Source organism: Cryptomeria japonica, chromosome 3, assembly GCF_030272615.1.
Source record: "Cryptomeria japonica chromosome 3, Sugi_1.0, whole genome shotgun sequence".
NCBI classification, from domain to species: Eukaryota; Viridiplantae; Streptophyta; class Pinopsida; order Cupressales; family Cupressaceae; genus Cryptomeria; species Cryptomeria japonica.
The window spans coordinates 43,271,353-43,285,232 of record NC_081407.1 but is presented as its reverse complement, the minus strand read 5'-3'; the positions used below and the strand labels follow the sequence as shown (position 1 = coordinate 43,285,232).

Sequence of the window (13,880 nt, the reverse complement as noted above, 5' to 3'; positions counted from 1 at the left end):
AAATAATAGTATATTTGTATAGGGAATAATGTAGCTTCTCATGCAAATATACATTAGAGACAATAAATTTGACCCCCTTAGTCGAAATCAAATTATAAAAAATAACTCTAGTATATTTGTATATTTTTTCTTGAAACTTAAGGCCCCCTTGTTTTATTGGACTAATTTTTTGAAAAAAAAATTACAAACCATTTAGTTAAATGTCTTGGTCTCAAATTACAATCATTGTTGCAATTTTCCCACCATAATGATTAAGTTTTGTAAGGTTTCGCCACTTGCATTCACCTTTTTTTTTCCACGTGGATTATTTTAATTTGAATCTAGCGTCCATGTCTTTATAAAACTCACTTTGACTTGTTTGTCTTGAGTCCTCCAATGGGTAGCGTACATGGTAGATTTCTTAACCAAAATTGACATTCATCCTTAGGCTTAGATTTGGTTTGCATATCTTCCATTTCCTAACTCGAGATGATAAATTATAGGCATGGATTTAAATCAAGTTTAGATTTGCAATTGTGGTTTTCAACCACAAAATTTTAAATTCAAATTCATTTATATTTAAAGGTTGATTTAAATTCAAATTCATTTATATTCAAAGGTTGATTATCTTCCTACTAGCTATTACTTGTCAAATTGCATGGGATGTGTCAATTGCATGCTAAGGTATTGTAAAAAAGACAAACCCTAATTCACTTTTAGGGCTTGAGATCCAACAAGCATCTTTGGTTTAAATCAGTGCATTATTACTTCAAGAGCATCATAACACAATATCAATATCATAGTGACAAACTTGGCACACTACATGGTTGCTTGACATGTCTTTAATGCTTGTTCAAATCGTTAAATTGGCTTAAGGGGTTTGACTAGGAAGAATAACCATTACACGGCAAACTCCAATGCTTGTTCAAATCATTAAATTGGCTTAAGGGGTTTGACTAGGAAGAATAACCATTACATGGCAAACGCCAATGATATTTGGAGACACTATCAAATTGTGGATATAGATTTAGATACTTGAGATAGACAAATTTCTTATGGTTAAGAATACTAAAGGCCCAACAGATTTCATGACTCCAAAATTGATCTCCACACCTAGTTTATTTACCAAGTTATGTAAAAATGCCCATCAGCTCAGTGACAAAAATAAGATATGAAGATGATAGTCTGAAGTGTAATATGTGTTTATGGGACAAAGGAGAATTGAAAATATAGAAAGGGGGGGCTATTATACAGGATTGAAAGGTGGTAGCATAAAACAGGTTGATATTAAGTAGCATGCATTACTTTTAGTTAAATATTTTATTGTTACGTAGAATATAATTGTGCACAATAAACCTGCTAGACTCAAAGTAAACTTCATGATTTACCTGTATCTTTTGAAATATCAATTCTGATCTGATGAATTTATCATTCAATGACTACAAACTTCACATGGAGCATGTCTGGGAACTTAAATTAGAAATTGTGGCATTTCAGCTTTTTAGTTTTTTCTCAGACTTGAGCTCCTTGTGGTGGCTAAGACATCTGTAACATTTGTGCTCCTATAAATCAAGGGTCTCATGTACGTAATCAAAATCATTTCATATGGTGTCAGAACTGGGTTCACATTTTGAATATGAGGGTATAAGGGAGCAATAAACTATTAAAACAATAATCAGAGTATACATTTATCATGTCTTTTTAATAGTGGTCATCGTTTGCACTATTTTATACACTTAAGTTCAGTTGATAGTCTGCAACTTAAGTTATAGTTCAGTCCAAGGGTAATATATCATCAATGTCAATTTCCATGTCATCAGAGGAATCCTTGTGTTTCTGAATATCCTCTTGTTCCATGATTCTCTGGAACATGGTCCCGTCTTCTTCCACCAGCTGCCTGAGCACATCATCTTCAATATTCAGAGCCTCAACATTCTGTCTACCATCACTTGAATATATCAGGTTTGACATTCTTTCCTTCCACACACTTTTCTCATATTTCTCTTCTTCAAGAGTTCCAAATGCTATCAGTTGATATACATGAACAAACCTCTTTTGACCCATGCGAAAAGCTCGGCATATAGCTTGCTTTGAGCAAGAGGGATTCCATACTGGATCAAGAAGGATAACCCTTGAAGCTTCTGTCAGATTAACACCTACACCACAAGCTTTGATGGATGCCAGAAGGACACGTGCCTTTCCTCCTTGCTGACTGAATTTGTCAATTACATCCTGACGTTCATCCAATGAGTGTTTACCCTCGAGCAGTAAAATTTCTTCACCTTTGGACCAATGAAAATGACTCTGAAAGATTTCCTCCAGCAGTAACAGAGGTGGAATGTACTGGCAGAAAATCAGTACCTTTTCCCCTTTACAAGAGCAGAGCTCCATGATCTGGACCACAAATTTCAATTTCACCCCTTGATCGGGATATTTTCTGAATCTTTCCAGGCTACGATAGTCAGTGCTAAAGTACTTACTTGTGAAGAGAAGATCGTTGAAAAGTGACGGATGTATGGAGACAATAGAGACCAGGAACTCCAGCTCCAGAGATGAACCATTATTTACATTGATTGTTTCATCTATTTTTGTGAGAAGTGTCTCTTGGAGATGAGTTGGCCGCAGCATGACCATATAGGTTCTTAAGCCAGGGAGGGTACCTAAAACATCCCCTTTATAAACATCAATAAAGTCTTCAGTCATGGATTTTAACAACTGACGACATGTACCTCTCTCCATGCTCCTGATATTGATCTTTTTTGCAATTTCCTCAACAAAATAGCGTCTGGCTATCTTTTCCTTTTGTTCTTCTTCAATCCCTTTGCTTCTGTGCCTTCTCCATCGCAAAATGCGATCAACAAATGCTGGTCTTGCCAAACAAAGTGTGTTGAAGTATTCCTCAAAATTATTTTGAAACAAGGTTCCTGAAAGCAAAATTCTTAACCTTGTATTTATTTTCATCAATAAGTTCCAAATTTTTGACCTGTGGCTCCGTGGAATGTGCCCTTCATCAAGTATTAAAAGACCTGGACTTCTGCTAAGGTACTTTCCAATTAGCATTCTTTCTTCAGAATTAGCATTTTCTTCATTTGTCAAAGTGTAAAACAATGGGTAACTTAAAACCAGAACGCTTTCCTTCTTATGCCACTCATGTAGCATTGCAATGCAATGAACATTGTAAATCTGTCTGAGGGATGCTTTGCATGACTTCAGCATTGCTGATATCCTGAGAGGATTTTCCTTTCTCTTAAAATCTCTCAATGAATTTAGAATATATACAGGAATGTTAACATTCCACTTTTGGAACTCCCTTGCCCATGTATATAGCATACTTTTCGGGGCAATTATAAGTGGCTTACATCTTGGAAACAAAGTCATGTAACTCTGCAGGAAACTTATGATCGTGAAGGACTTTCCTGTCCCTGGAGCATGAGCAATAATGCAACCCCCAATATCATTCTCTGAAGCCTCGATTTCTTCTGGGACTAATGAACCAGCAAGATTTCTCCATAGAAATTCAAATGCTCGCTTTTGGTGGGCATTCATTTTCTCTTCCAATTCTGGAATTATTTCCCACACAGAATCATGCTTTTCAGAAATTTTGCTAGATTGGCTGCATGGTGAGTCATCATCCAATGTTGGAATTACAATATCTCCAAAATTCCTATCCATGTAAAAATTATCTCTTGAGCGGCTCCGAATTGTTTCTGAATTCCAGAGTTGCTTTAGATTGAAAAGCACATAGAGAACATCAGCACACTTATGATGAAAATCATACAACTGCCAATTTTCCAATTGTAACCAAATATGACATGTAAACCAAATTTTTTGTTCTTGTATAATTAGAAAAAGTATCTATATCATGCAAGTGATGGAATATAGTACTACTTACAAATGGTGCACTGACATTATTTATCTCTGTTTTCACAAAATTGCATATTCGACATATGATTCCAATCTCTTCATCTAAGATGAATTCATGCTCGCTTATGCAAAAATGACTATATGCATCATCTTCTGCTTCTGCTTCTGCTGAATTACCAGCTGATGCTCTGTCTGTTGGATGCTATCCCCATTAAAAAAAAGTAGAATATTAGAATTTAAACCAATAGTATGCTTATTGTATAATTATGGTCTAGACTCTAGAAGTAGGTTTCTGTTTCAAAAGTGTATGAGACCTTGCTTCCATGCCATTTTTGTGACAAAATATAATAAACAAGGATCACAGATGACACCACATGGAAATTCATAGATGTGATTTGATAGAGAGAAGCCAAATGATAATACATAGAACAAGACAGACAAAACTAACTGTATGACACATTGTATATGAAATGCCATGATGTCCAAGTTAAATCAAGTACAGAAGTTGCGATGAAAAGTAAATGAAAGTAAGGAATAGAAAATGAAACAATGAATGCTAATCTATAGTCAGAATATTTCTACGCATGCCTTTAATGATACTCAGAACAATGGGCAATAGCTGGGATCCTAGTCTATGATTATACCTTTAAATGTTAAGGTCGATGGTCAATGTTCATTATGTTGTATTTATACAAAGTGCAAACCACTACATTAGGAAATTGTCATGAAACATTAGAAGAATTGCATTATAAAAATCTGTAGGATTCTTACTGTAGAATTATGGCCTACAGTCTAGAGTATAGAAACCGAAGCCAAATGCTAATGCATAGAACAAGACAGACAAACTAAGCGTATGACACATTGTATATGAAATGCTATGCTGTCCAAGTTAAATCAACTAAGGAAGCTGCAATGAAAAGAAAATGAAAGTAAGGAACAGAAAATGAAACAATCAATTATATAATTGGATGTGTACATTCATCTTAAGTAATGCAAGAATTTTAATTCTATCTGTTCTATTGAAAGATAAGTTTTTATGTCAACGAAACTTGTGATAATTCACAATCAGAATAAAACCAATATCATGACACAGATGCTTGGACTTGAGGAATGAACAATTTGCTATGTTGCATTGAAGATCTCAAGCGAGGAATCTATTGCTTTCTAGTTCATTGAAATTTTCAATCTAATCTTTTCTAGGAAATTGTTTTTTCTTTTGCCTAAGAAAACTTGTAAATTAGAAACTATTTTCCTGGAGCTACTTTTTCATGCACTTTAGAGCCAGTCATAACTTTGTTGAGTACTTACTACATAGAGGGGTGTTGTGCATGGACTCTTATTATTTCTATTTGTAATGTCCCCTTCTCGTTGATGTACTTCCAGTGGTCCATTGGCCTATTCCTGAGACCCGTAGGCTATGTGGAATGAAGAATGAGGGTCAAACATTGATGAGGCGAGAACTTACTATTTTTAGTAAGTCAGGGGTTGGCTGTTTTGGTGATACTGTCCTACTGATCTCTCCATGCTCTGTCACTAGGTGCGAAGATCATGCTTTTCGGAGCAGTAGTTCATGACTTACTATTTTTAGTAAGTGGCAGTATGGAATGTTTCTATTTTTGGCAGTGGACAGGGTCCCGATCCTACAGCAGTTCAGTGGTCTTCCTTGCTTAGCTTCATCCTGGTTTTGTTAATACTCAGTATTGGAGTCATAAGTGATGTAATTAAATATTATTTCCTTATCCTAAGGTTTAATATTTAATTAATTTGATTATTTTTACTACTGATTAATGACTTTGGAAATTGCGCATAATGTCTCCTAAATGCTAGGCGAATTGTTTATGTCTGGAAAGGGACGCCAATATTAAAATGGGAGATGTTATTTTACTCAACAAAAGTACTTGCTAAGTCAAATTGTGGTTTTTGCTTGCTTAGCGTGGTTTTTGACTTAAAGTATGGCGCCATCCTTGGGTAAATGAAATGCAAATGGGAAAGTTGAATTTGGGCGCATTTGTGAGCATTTGCATTTGGTTTTGGTGGAGTTAGAAGTTATAAATAAGAGCCTTGGGCTCTCATTTTGGTTATCTATGAAAATTGCATCGTTATGCTGCTGGATTGGCGATTGAAAAATCTGAGCTTCGAAGTGTGGCTTCCTAGCTAAGTCTCAGTTTCGTACTTGGAAGATAGTACTTAGCTGTGTCCTTGTATTTCCAGTGCTGTTGATGAGTGAGTTGCAGATTGTGGAGTGTTTTGTGTGGGATTGGAGTGTTTTCTGGTTGCTGGTCGCGGAGCTGCTGAAACTATATTTTGCTCATACCTCTTGGCCAGGCGATTCCATCATTCTGGGTACCGGCTCATCCATCTTTCCTGCCACTGGCGATTCATCTTGTAAGTTTTTAGCACCTTGCATTGAGTATGGAATTTTATAATGCAAATTGAAATTCTCTAGTTAGGCGTTGGGTTTAGGAAGTGCATTGGGATGCATGCTAAATAAATGAGAGTGTTTTGATAGCTTCCTTTGGGTTTGTTTTCATTGTTGTGGGTATAGTATTGGTTTAGAACTGATTTGGGGTGAGTTGGGTGAGTAATGAGAGAGTTATGAGTGTTTTAGTGAGTTCATAGGTTGTTGGTTTTACATTTCCAGCCTGTAGATTTGATGTTAGCAGAATTTCATGCTATTTATTTTGGATGTTCAACATTTCTCTTCTACTCTCACTCTCTCTGTTATTGTAAGGTTAAGTAGTCGTACTACTAACCATTCTGGCTTGTAAACTATCATCCCGCTGAAAAGTGGAAGAGGTTGGCTTGCTGCCTATTTCAGTTAAATTGTAATTCAGTCCTCCCGCTACATAAGCAGTCGAGTGATGATTGGTTGTAATGGTCCTCCCGCTGCATAAGCAGTTGAGTTGAGTTTATTTGTAATTCAATCCTCCTGCTAAAATACCACGTTTGAGTGATTTGTGTCTGTTGTATGTTTCTCTTGGCTGGTTCACCGCCAAGCTTCTTGCTTTCCCGCTGGATAAGCAGAAAGGGCTGGCTTGCCGCCCAGTATTGTATTCACTTCAGCTTTTCAGCAGATTTGTGATCTAACGATCCCCTATTCACCGTATGCTCTCACCTTCCAATATTGGGCACTTGGTGATCAGAAAGTGGAAGGGTTGCAATTTTCAGCAAGCTTTGAGTTTATGTTTTCTAACCTTAACGAGTTATCTGTTTGTGGATGATTATTATTGGTCTTAAAAAAAATAAAAATATCCGGGATATTACACTATTCCTGAACAACTAAGAACACCTTCACATAATACATAAATAGCTTACTTAAAATATACATATCCTATTAAAAAAGTGATATAATAGGAGGCTCCTGAAGATAGTTTATCACGTACCATGTTTTCTGAATCACAAAGATCCCCATTTAGTGTCCGCTCCATTTCTTCCCAAAGATTCTTGAGGTCAGAACTTTTCTCTTCTATTGTGCTATTGAAATCAAATCCATCCTCATTGATAATTAGATCAGATATAAAACCTTCATGGACCTCATTTTTTTTCTCTATCATTGACCATCTGACAAGAACAGGAGGGGAAGGTTTATGAATTTCAGATTCTATGGATGCAGAGAGCCGTTGAAACTTCATTTTTATGTCCTCTGAAAGATCTTTTCTTTTCAATGCTACATTTACAGTTGACATATTCACATAATGATTATTCACTCTCTCTGCACTAGAACGTAGATCATTTTCTTCTTTGCTTAAGAATACAGTTCTTTTTCCATGCAGAACTGCTCCCAACTGCTTCTTTCTGTCCTTGCAATAGTTTTGATGTGCTCCCAACTGCTTCTTTCTGTCCTTGAAATAGTTTTGATGCTCAAACATTCTGTTTGCATTATCTGAGATTATAGATATCACTGGAGATGTTTTCTGAACTGTCCCTTTGGATGCACTTGCATGCGGCACACTTGGAGTTACTTCCTCTATCCAACTATTAGCATTAACCTCCTCACTATCTCTACTATCGGAAACTACTACATATTGTGTCCCTATGTTGTCTGTCTCCATAGACTCATTTCCTCCAATTTGCAGGGCGATGTTACTTGCATTGCCAGCTTTAGTTACTTCCTGCAAATATTCAGGGTTCCCCAAAGTGTGTATCTCACTATGGAAGGGAGTTGGTTGATCTGCTCGTGAACTTCTGTCTATTAATTTTGAAAAACTCTTAGTACCAAAGCCGCCTTCTTCTAGCCCACCCTCATTGGCAATTTCATTCTGGCCAGCAGAACGAAGTCCTTGTTTATTTCGAGCCTCTTGTTTGATTTTTGGTTTTTCCTTGAGACTCCTTCGACATTTATTCTCTTTGTTTGGCTCTTCTGAATTTACAGAAATCAATGAAGTTGTATCTCTATCCACCATTAAGGATATATCAACATGTGATGCCATTGCACTTACTTTCTCCATATGATTTTCAGTACTAGCTTCTTCAATACAGATGGTGTTACATTTCTGATTAAATTTGCTATCATCTCCCATAGCTGCAAATATTGGGCTTTCAGGATCACTTATCTGTATTGGATTGTAGTCTTCTAGTTTAGGTGCAGTGCCATTGGCATCCTCTATTTCAAACTGTTCCGTTTTTTCCTCCATATACATACATTTATCACTTCTGTTCAGCAAGTATTTATGAAAAGCAGTTTCATTGTTCTGCATATCAAGTGGGATTGATTTCTTTGAGACCTCTACTTCATGACTCCCTCCATTATCTAGATTATGTATACATTTGTTATCTCTCTCCGAATTTTCTAATTCCAATGAATTTGCTGGAATCATATCATCACTAATTGGCATCCTTGACTGTTTGAAATCTGCAATAACCATTGGAAACTCACTTTCTGTACCTTCACTAGACATTTCCATACTGAATCCATCTCCAACCTCTATAGGAATCAGTGAACGCCTATCAATGATTTCCTCCTGAGATATAGCGATGTCTGGTGTCATTGTGATGGCCAAAGTTTCCATCTCAGGTACAACAGGTTCACTGTTCTCTATATCCCTTGTTTTATACTCATCACGTGACAATTCAACAAGATCTAATGTCATACAAATTCCTGAATTTGTGGTGTCACATGTCTCTGTATACATGTCTATGCCTAATATATTTGCAGGTATATTCTCTATCCATTTTTCAGTTGGAATCCCAACTGCTTCCAGGTCAAAGCATGCATTCACATTTATATTGCTATTTATGTTTGAAAATTCCACGTTGCTGAATGGTGGGTTGCTTCCCACCACTTCCTTGTTTTTCCTCTTCTGACAACTTGCCTTTTGCATTTCATATTTCATCAGTACCTTTTCTTTCTGAATCTGTAAGAGTTTATTTTGAATTTTCTGGGCCTGTTCTCTCAGGCGCTTAGAGCGCCTAATAATGCAAACATCATAACGCGGTTCTCTCATTCTTTTTAAGATGCCCTGCCCCAGTAATGTCAATTTTTGTTTCCCCTGTCTATATTCAATTTCTTGAGCTTGAGCCTGCAAATACCGTGACCGTCGAGAGCTAGCAATAATTTTACGCTTCTTCCTTGCGGGTGTTGATGGACATCTGGTTGTTATGTTAACCTTGCTCACCTGATCTCTGTGATTTTCCAACTTTCCAGGAAAACATGTATTTCCGTTAAGATGATTGCTCACTGGCTTGCATTTTCTTCGAGGTGAAAACTGTTCACTTTGTTTTGTTAAACATTCAGACTGTCTGGAAATGGTATTTTCATTTTGAGACTCTTGGGATATCTTTGACAAACCATTTTGAATCCATGAATTGTCACATCCATCATTGCAATCGGGCTTCCCACTAAATTTCTCTGGAGCTTTTTGGTCATCAAATTGCAAATTTACCTGACATGCATGGTACTTATCTATACACAATATGAAACATCCCATATCTTTATTGGAAGAGATAATTGGCATGCTTCCTTGTTGCTTGATCATAACACAGTCACCATCCTTACCCAACTGGAATTTAGAATGAAACAAGTTAACTTGGTCACCACTATCCCTGAGGCCAAGTGCATCATCTTCATGTGGATCATTAAGATCACTTTCCTCAAGCAGTTTTAAACTGATTTCAAGAACAACTCCTTGCTTAACAGAAAAGGAAATGAGTTCTTCAATATGTAATTTCATAGATCTGCTAGCAACTGCTGGGACACGTATTGTTGAAGAATCTTCAATGCATGTCTCTACAGGTTTGTTGATTATAGAGGGCTTCCCTTCTAGCTGGCAAGGTGCTTGCAGAATTGCAATGCTTTCAATCCCTACTTTTCTTTTTCTGCTTCCAAATAGTGGCCGATGCTCAAGATCAAGCACATCCTCCCTATTAGCCCGATAAAATTTCACATAGAACTTACAGTCACAGCCATCTCGATGTGGTTTCTTGTCACTACTTATGATTTTTGCATCATACCATGCCTGCATAAGAAGCATCCGATAAGCATTCTTTTAGAGTATGAAAGCAAATAGATAAAGAAATTATAATCTATTGCTAAATGGTACTTTTTTTATTTGTAATTGCTTTCTTGACAAGAACTAGTACATAATCAATTTCAGGCAACATTTCTCATTCCATATTTGAAGCTTACAAATTTCTTTCATAGTCTTTATTTATAATTATATACACAGATTTTCTTTTTTGAATATTTTCCCATTCTATTCTTTACAGAAGAGACTTTGGCATCTGACAAACAGCTCTGTTAGAATTGTATCGCTGATAGACAGGACCCTTTTTTCAAAGTGTGGCAGTCGAATTAGATGTCCAAAACAAACCCTGGTAAAAGCAAGATATATGGTACCTACCAGTCATCAAGATTTTCCTTTTAATGGTCTATATTTTATTGTTTTTAGTGGGCAGGAGAATCAAGGATACAAAAAGAAGATCCTCATAATTTTGGATGAAAGTCTTCTTTGTCCTTGTGCTTAAGTTCAACAATGTAGTAGGGGCTGAGATTTTGATTTGAACTAGGAATATCCAGCTATAAATGGAAAAGGCATGCTGGAATTAAGGACGGAATCCTAATTTTTGTCATAGTAGGAGGAAATGAGAAAGACTGTAAATATATAAGTGGATAAGGGTTATATTAATACTAAAATGATAGGCATTCAATTAGTTTATACGGTCAAATATGGCATTTTCCCTATTCTAATTTTATAAAATAAAATTGTGAGTACAAAAACTTGAGAGATTTGTCTCTCAAGCATGCATATCTCATCTCTATCTATTAAATTTATGCTATGTGTGTACACGCTCATCAGAAAAGTTAAAAGTAAAGAGAGTGGAGTAAATGCAGAAAAGTTATGGGTCTGATTGAGAAGGGAGTGAAAGGAATTTATAAGAACTTTAAGCATCATTGTGTTGAGATTAGGTATGGAACCTCAACATAGGCTTGGGATATTTGTGGGGTATCCAAATAGTGTTAGGGAGTATCAATTTGTTGCATCTAAATACTGATGAGTTGAGCATCAAGAAGAGTGTTATGGTTTGAGGAAAGTTCTCTTAGCTTCCTCTGCCCCTTCCTCCTCTTCCTTCACTTTGAATTCCTTGTTTGTTCGCAGCACTTCAGAGAACTCTTCTCCTCCTTGTTAGTGTTTAAATTTGCACCTTTCAATGTAGCACAAAACGGACAAGTGCATGATAGAACTGCTCTTCAAATTAGAAGAGATAGCTGATGAGCACACGGTTATACTAAGAGGGGGGAGGGGGTGAATTAGTATAACAATAATCTTTACTTTTTAAAAACTTAATACCATGTTTAATTGATCAATAATAATAACATGATTTACTCGACATCAATAATCATGCACATGAGAAAACACAATACCACATGATATTACGTGGAAACCCATAAGGGAGAAAATCACAACAAATTACTTTCTTATATAATAATCTCTTTCAAATTTGTAGGCTCTAACCTACTAGAGGCACAACCCCTCACTCAATTCGTGAGCACTTGCCCACTAGAGGCACCAACGTATTGTTAGATTCTTTCTCATTGACTAGAATGATTCATTGATAAATCTTTACCCTAAAGGATGGCAGGATCAAATCTTTGATACCAATTGTAATGTCCCCTTCCTAATTTCCCTAGAGTTTGCCCTAGAATCACCATTGCAACAAATTAGGGTTAGGGTGACATCTTTACCAAGTAACATATCTCTTAAAATAATGTGATCCTGGAATCAAATTCTGCAATCATAACATAACAAACATACACATATATAATATATATTCATTATTAGCTATGTTACCCCGAGTTTTTTGGATAGGGTGACAGGGAAATGGGTTTTCGGGTTGGTTTTTTTTTGCCATTTTAGGGGACAAAAGAGGGGATGACTATATAAAAAATAGAGAAAATTTCAAATATTTTCATATGATAACATTGATAAATTAGAGTTCAAATTTCAAATATATTCTTGGCAGTATAGGAAAGCATGAAAACAATGGCCATATCTCCCTAACATATCATATCGTTGACAATAGAATGCAATTTTTAGTGGAATGTACTTGAGGGTATAAATAATTGTTTGTTTTCCTTGTGGAATGTACTTGAGGGTATAAATAATTGTTTGTTTTCCTTGTGGAATCTACTTGGCAGTATAAATAATTGTTTGTTTTTCTTGTAAAAATTATGAACAAATGTAATGAGGACTGTGCAACAGGAGGTTGGAATGTGCTTCTAGGTCAAATGTTTGTGTCTGCATGAGCTAGATTCATGGCAAAAGTATTAAAAAAATGGGGTGCATTATTTTGAATTCTCCTAGCCACATAGGGGAATTACAATTATCTTCTCAATATGAAGAAAAATAGTTTTTAAATTCAAATGCTACTATATGCTTGGATATTTTCCCTAAATCTCATTATGAATGTCGTTGCAAAAGAATCCAGTTCTACCACTATGTATCTCTAGTGGCATCACTTGATTTTTCTTGCCTCCTCTCTATCAAATACCCTGCCAACTATTGAATGTAAAATTGTTGAACAATGACATGTAATCCTCTTAACACTACCAACTGCCAAAAACTACAAATGAATGAAGATCGAGATATCATAGTCCCAAGGTTTGATTTTTCAATTTGCATGGAGAATAATCCTTTTTTCTTTAAGTTGGGCGAATTTTTTTCATTTAAAATTGCGTGAGACTTGGGGGATGGCCGACCATCCTTGGGATGATTGAGGGACATTTGAGACGTCCCCGACCATCCCCTAGGTTTCCCGTGCCGTCCCTTCTCTCAGGAAATGTTTTGGCATTTTTTCTGCAAACTGGAAAAGGGAAGGAAACGTTTGCCCCCATCCTCGGACACATACCCATACCCAAAACAACTTTGTTTCACTTAGAAATGCATCCTCGGGTTATACTGATTATTAGGGTTAGTCCATCACACATGATATCCATATAATATCTATAACATCTTTCCAAACACATTAGGGTGTGGGAGAAGAAGCATGATAGGTCTGCCCGAAGCCATCCCACACTAAGTCCAAGAGCAGAACTTTGGCCCTCTTGGCCTTGATGGCAGGCAACATGGACATTCACTTGGGGTATCCTACCAAGTGGGGTTTTTGCACCTACTTTCCCTATCCATGCTTCATCTCCTAAGATTACTAGCCATCATTATAGAGTCGCAAAGGAGATCGTAATGGAGGTTCCTCAATTGTCCTATCTAAGCCCAAGAGTGGATCTTTGGCCCTCTTGGCCCTGGTGGCAGGGAACATGGACATCCACTCGGGGTATCCTACCTAGATGGCAATCTTCATGATTTCCCCCTTCCTTACACCTCATTCCTTCTATAAATGATGGGGGTTTACAAACAGATTTTTGACATATGCATTATATATATCATATATATATATATGTATGTATACATACATACATACATACATACATACATACATACATATATATATATATATATACATACACACACACACATATATAATTGATTGACAAATAATGTAGAGGCAGTATTAATACCACAAGAGCAACTGTTAGATTACTA

General features: G+C 36.4%; 1 protein-coding gene across 1 annotated transcript in view; it reads right to left on the bottom strand.

Annotated features, from left to right (window-relative positions):
* Nucleotides 1-1,562: 1,562 nt before the first annotated feature.
* LOC131033216 (SNF2 domain-containing protein CLASSY 2) overlaps nt 1,563-13,880 on the bottom strand; it is an 84,593-nt gene continuing 72,275 nt past the window's right edge. The window contains exons 2-4 of the mRNA XM_057964381.2: nt 7,227-10,298; nt 3,872-4,045; nt 1,563-3,702 (exon numbers count right to left, since the gene is read on the bottom strand). Coding sequence (XP_057820364.2) covers nt 1,753-3,702; nt 3,872-4,045; nt 7,227-10,298 — 5,196 coding nt within the window. The 3' untranslated portion in view covers nt 1,563-1,752. The remainder of the gene's footprint in view (nt 3,703-3,871; nt 4,046-7,226; nt 10,299-13,880) is intronic.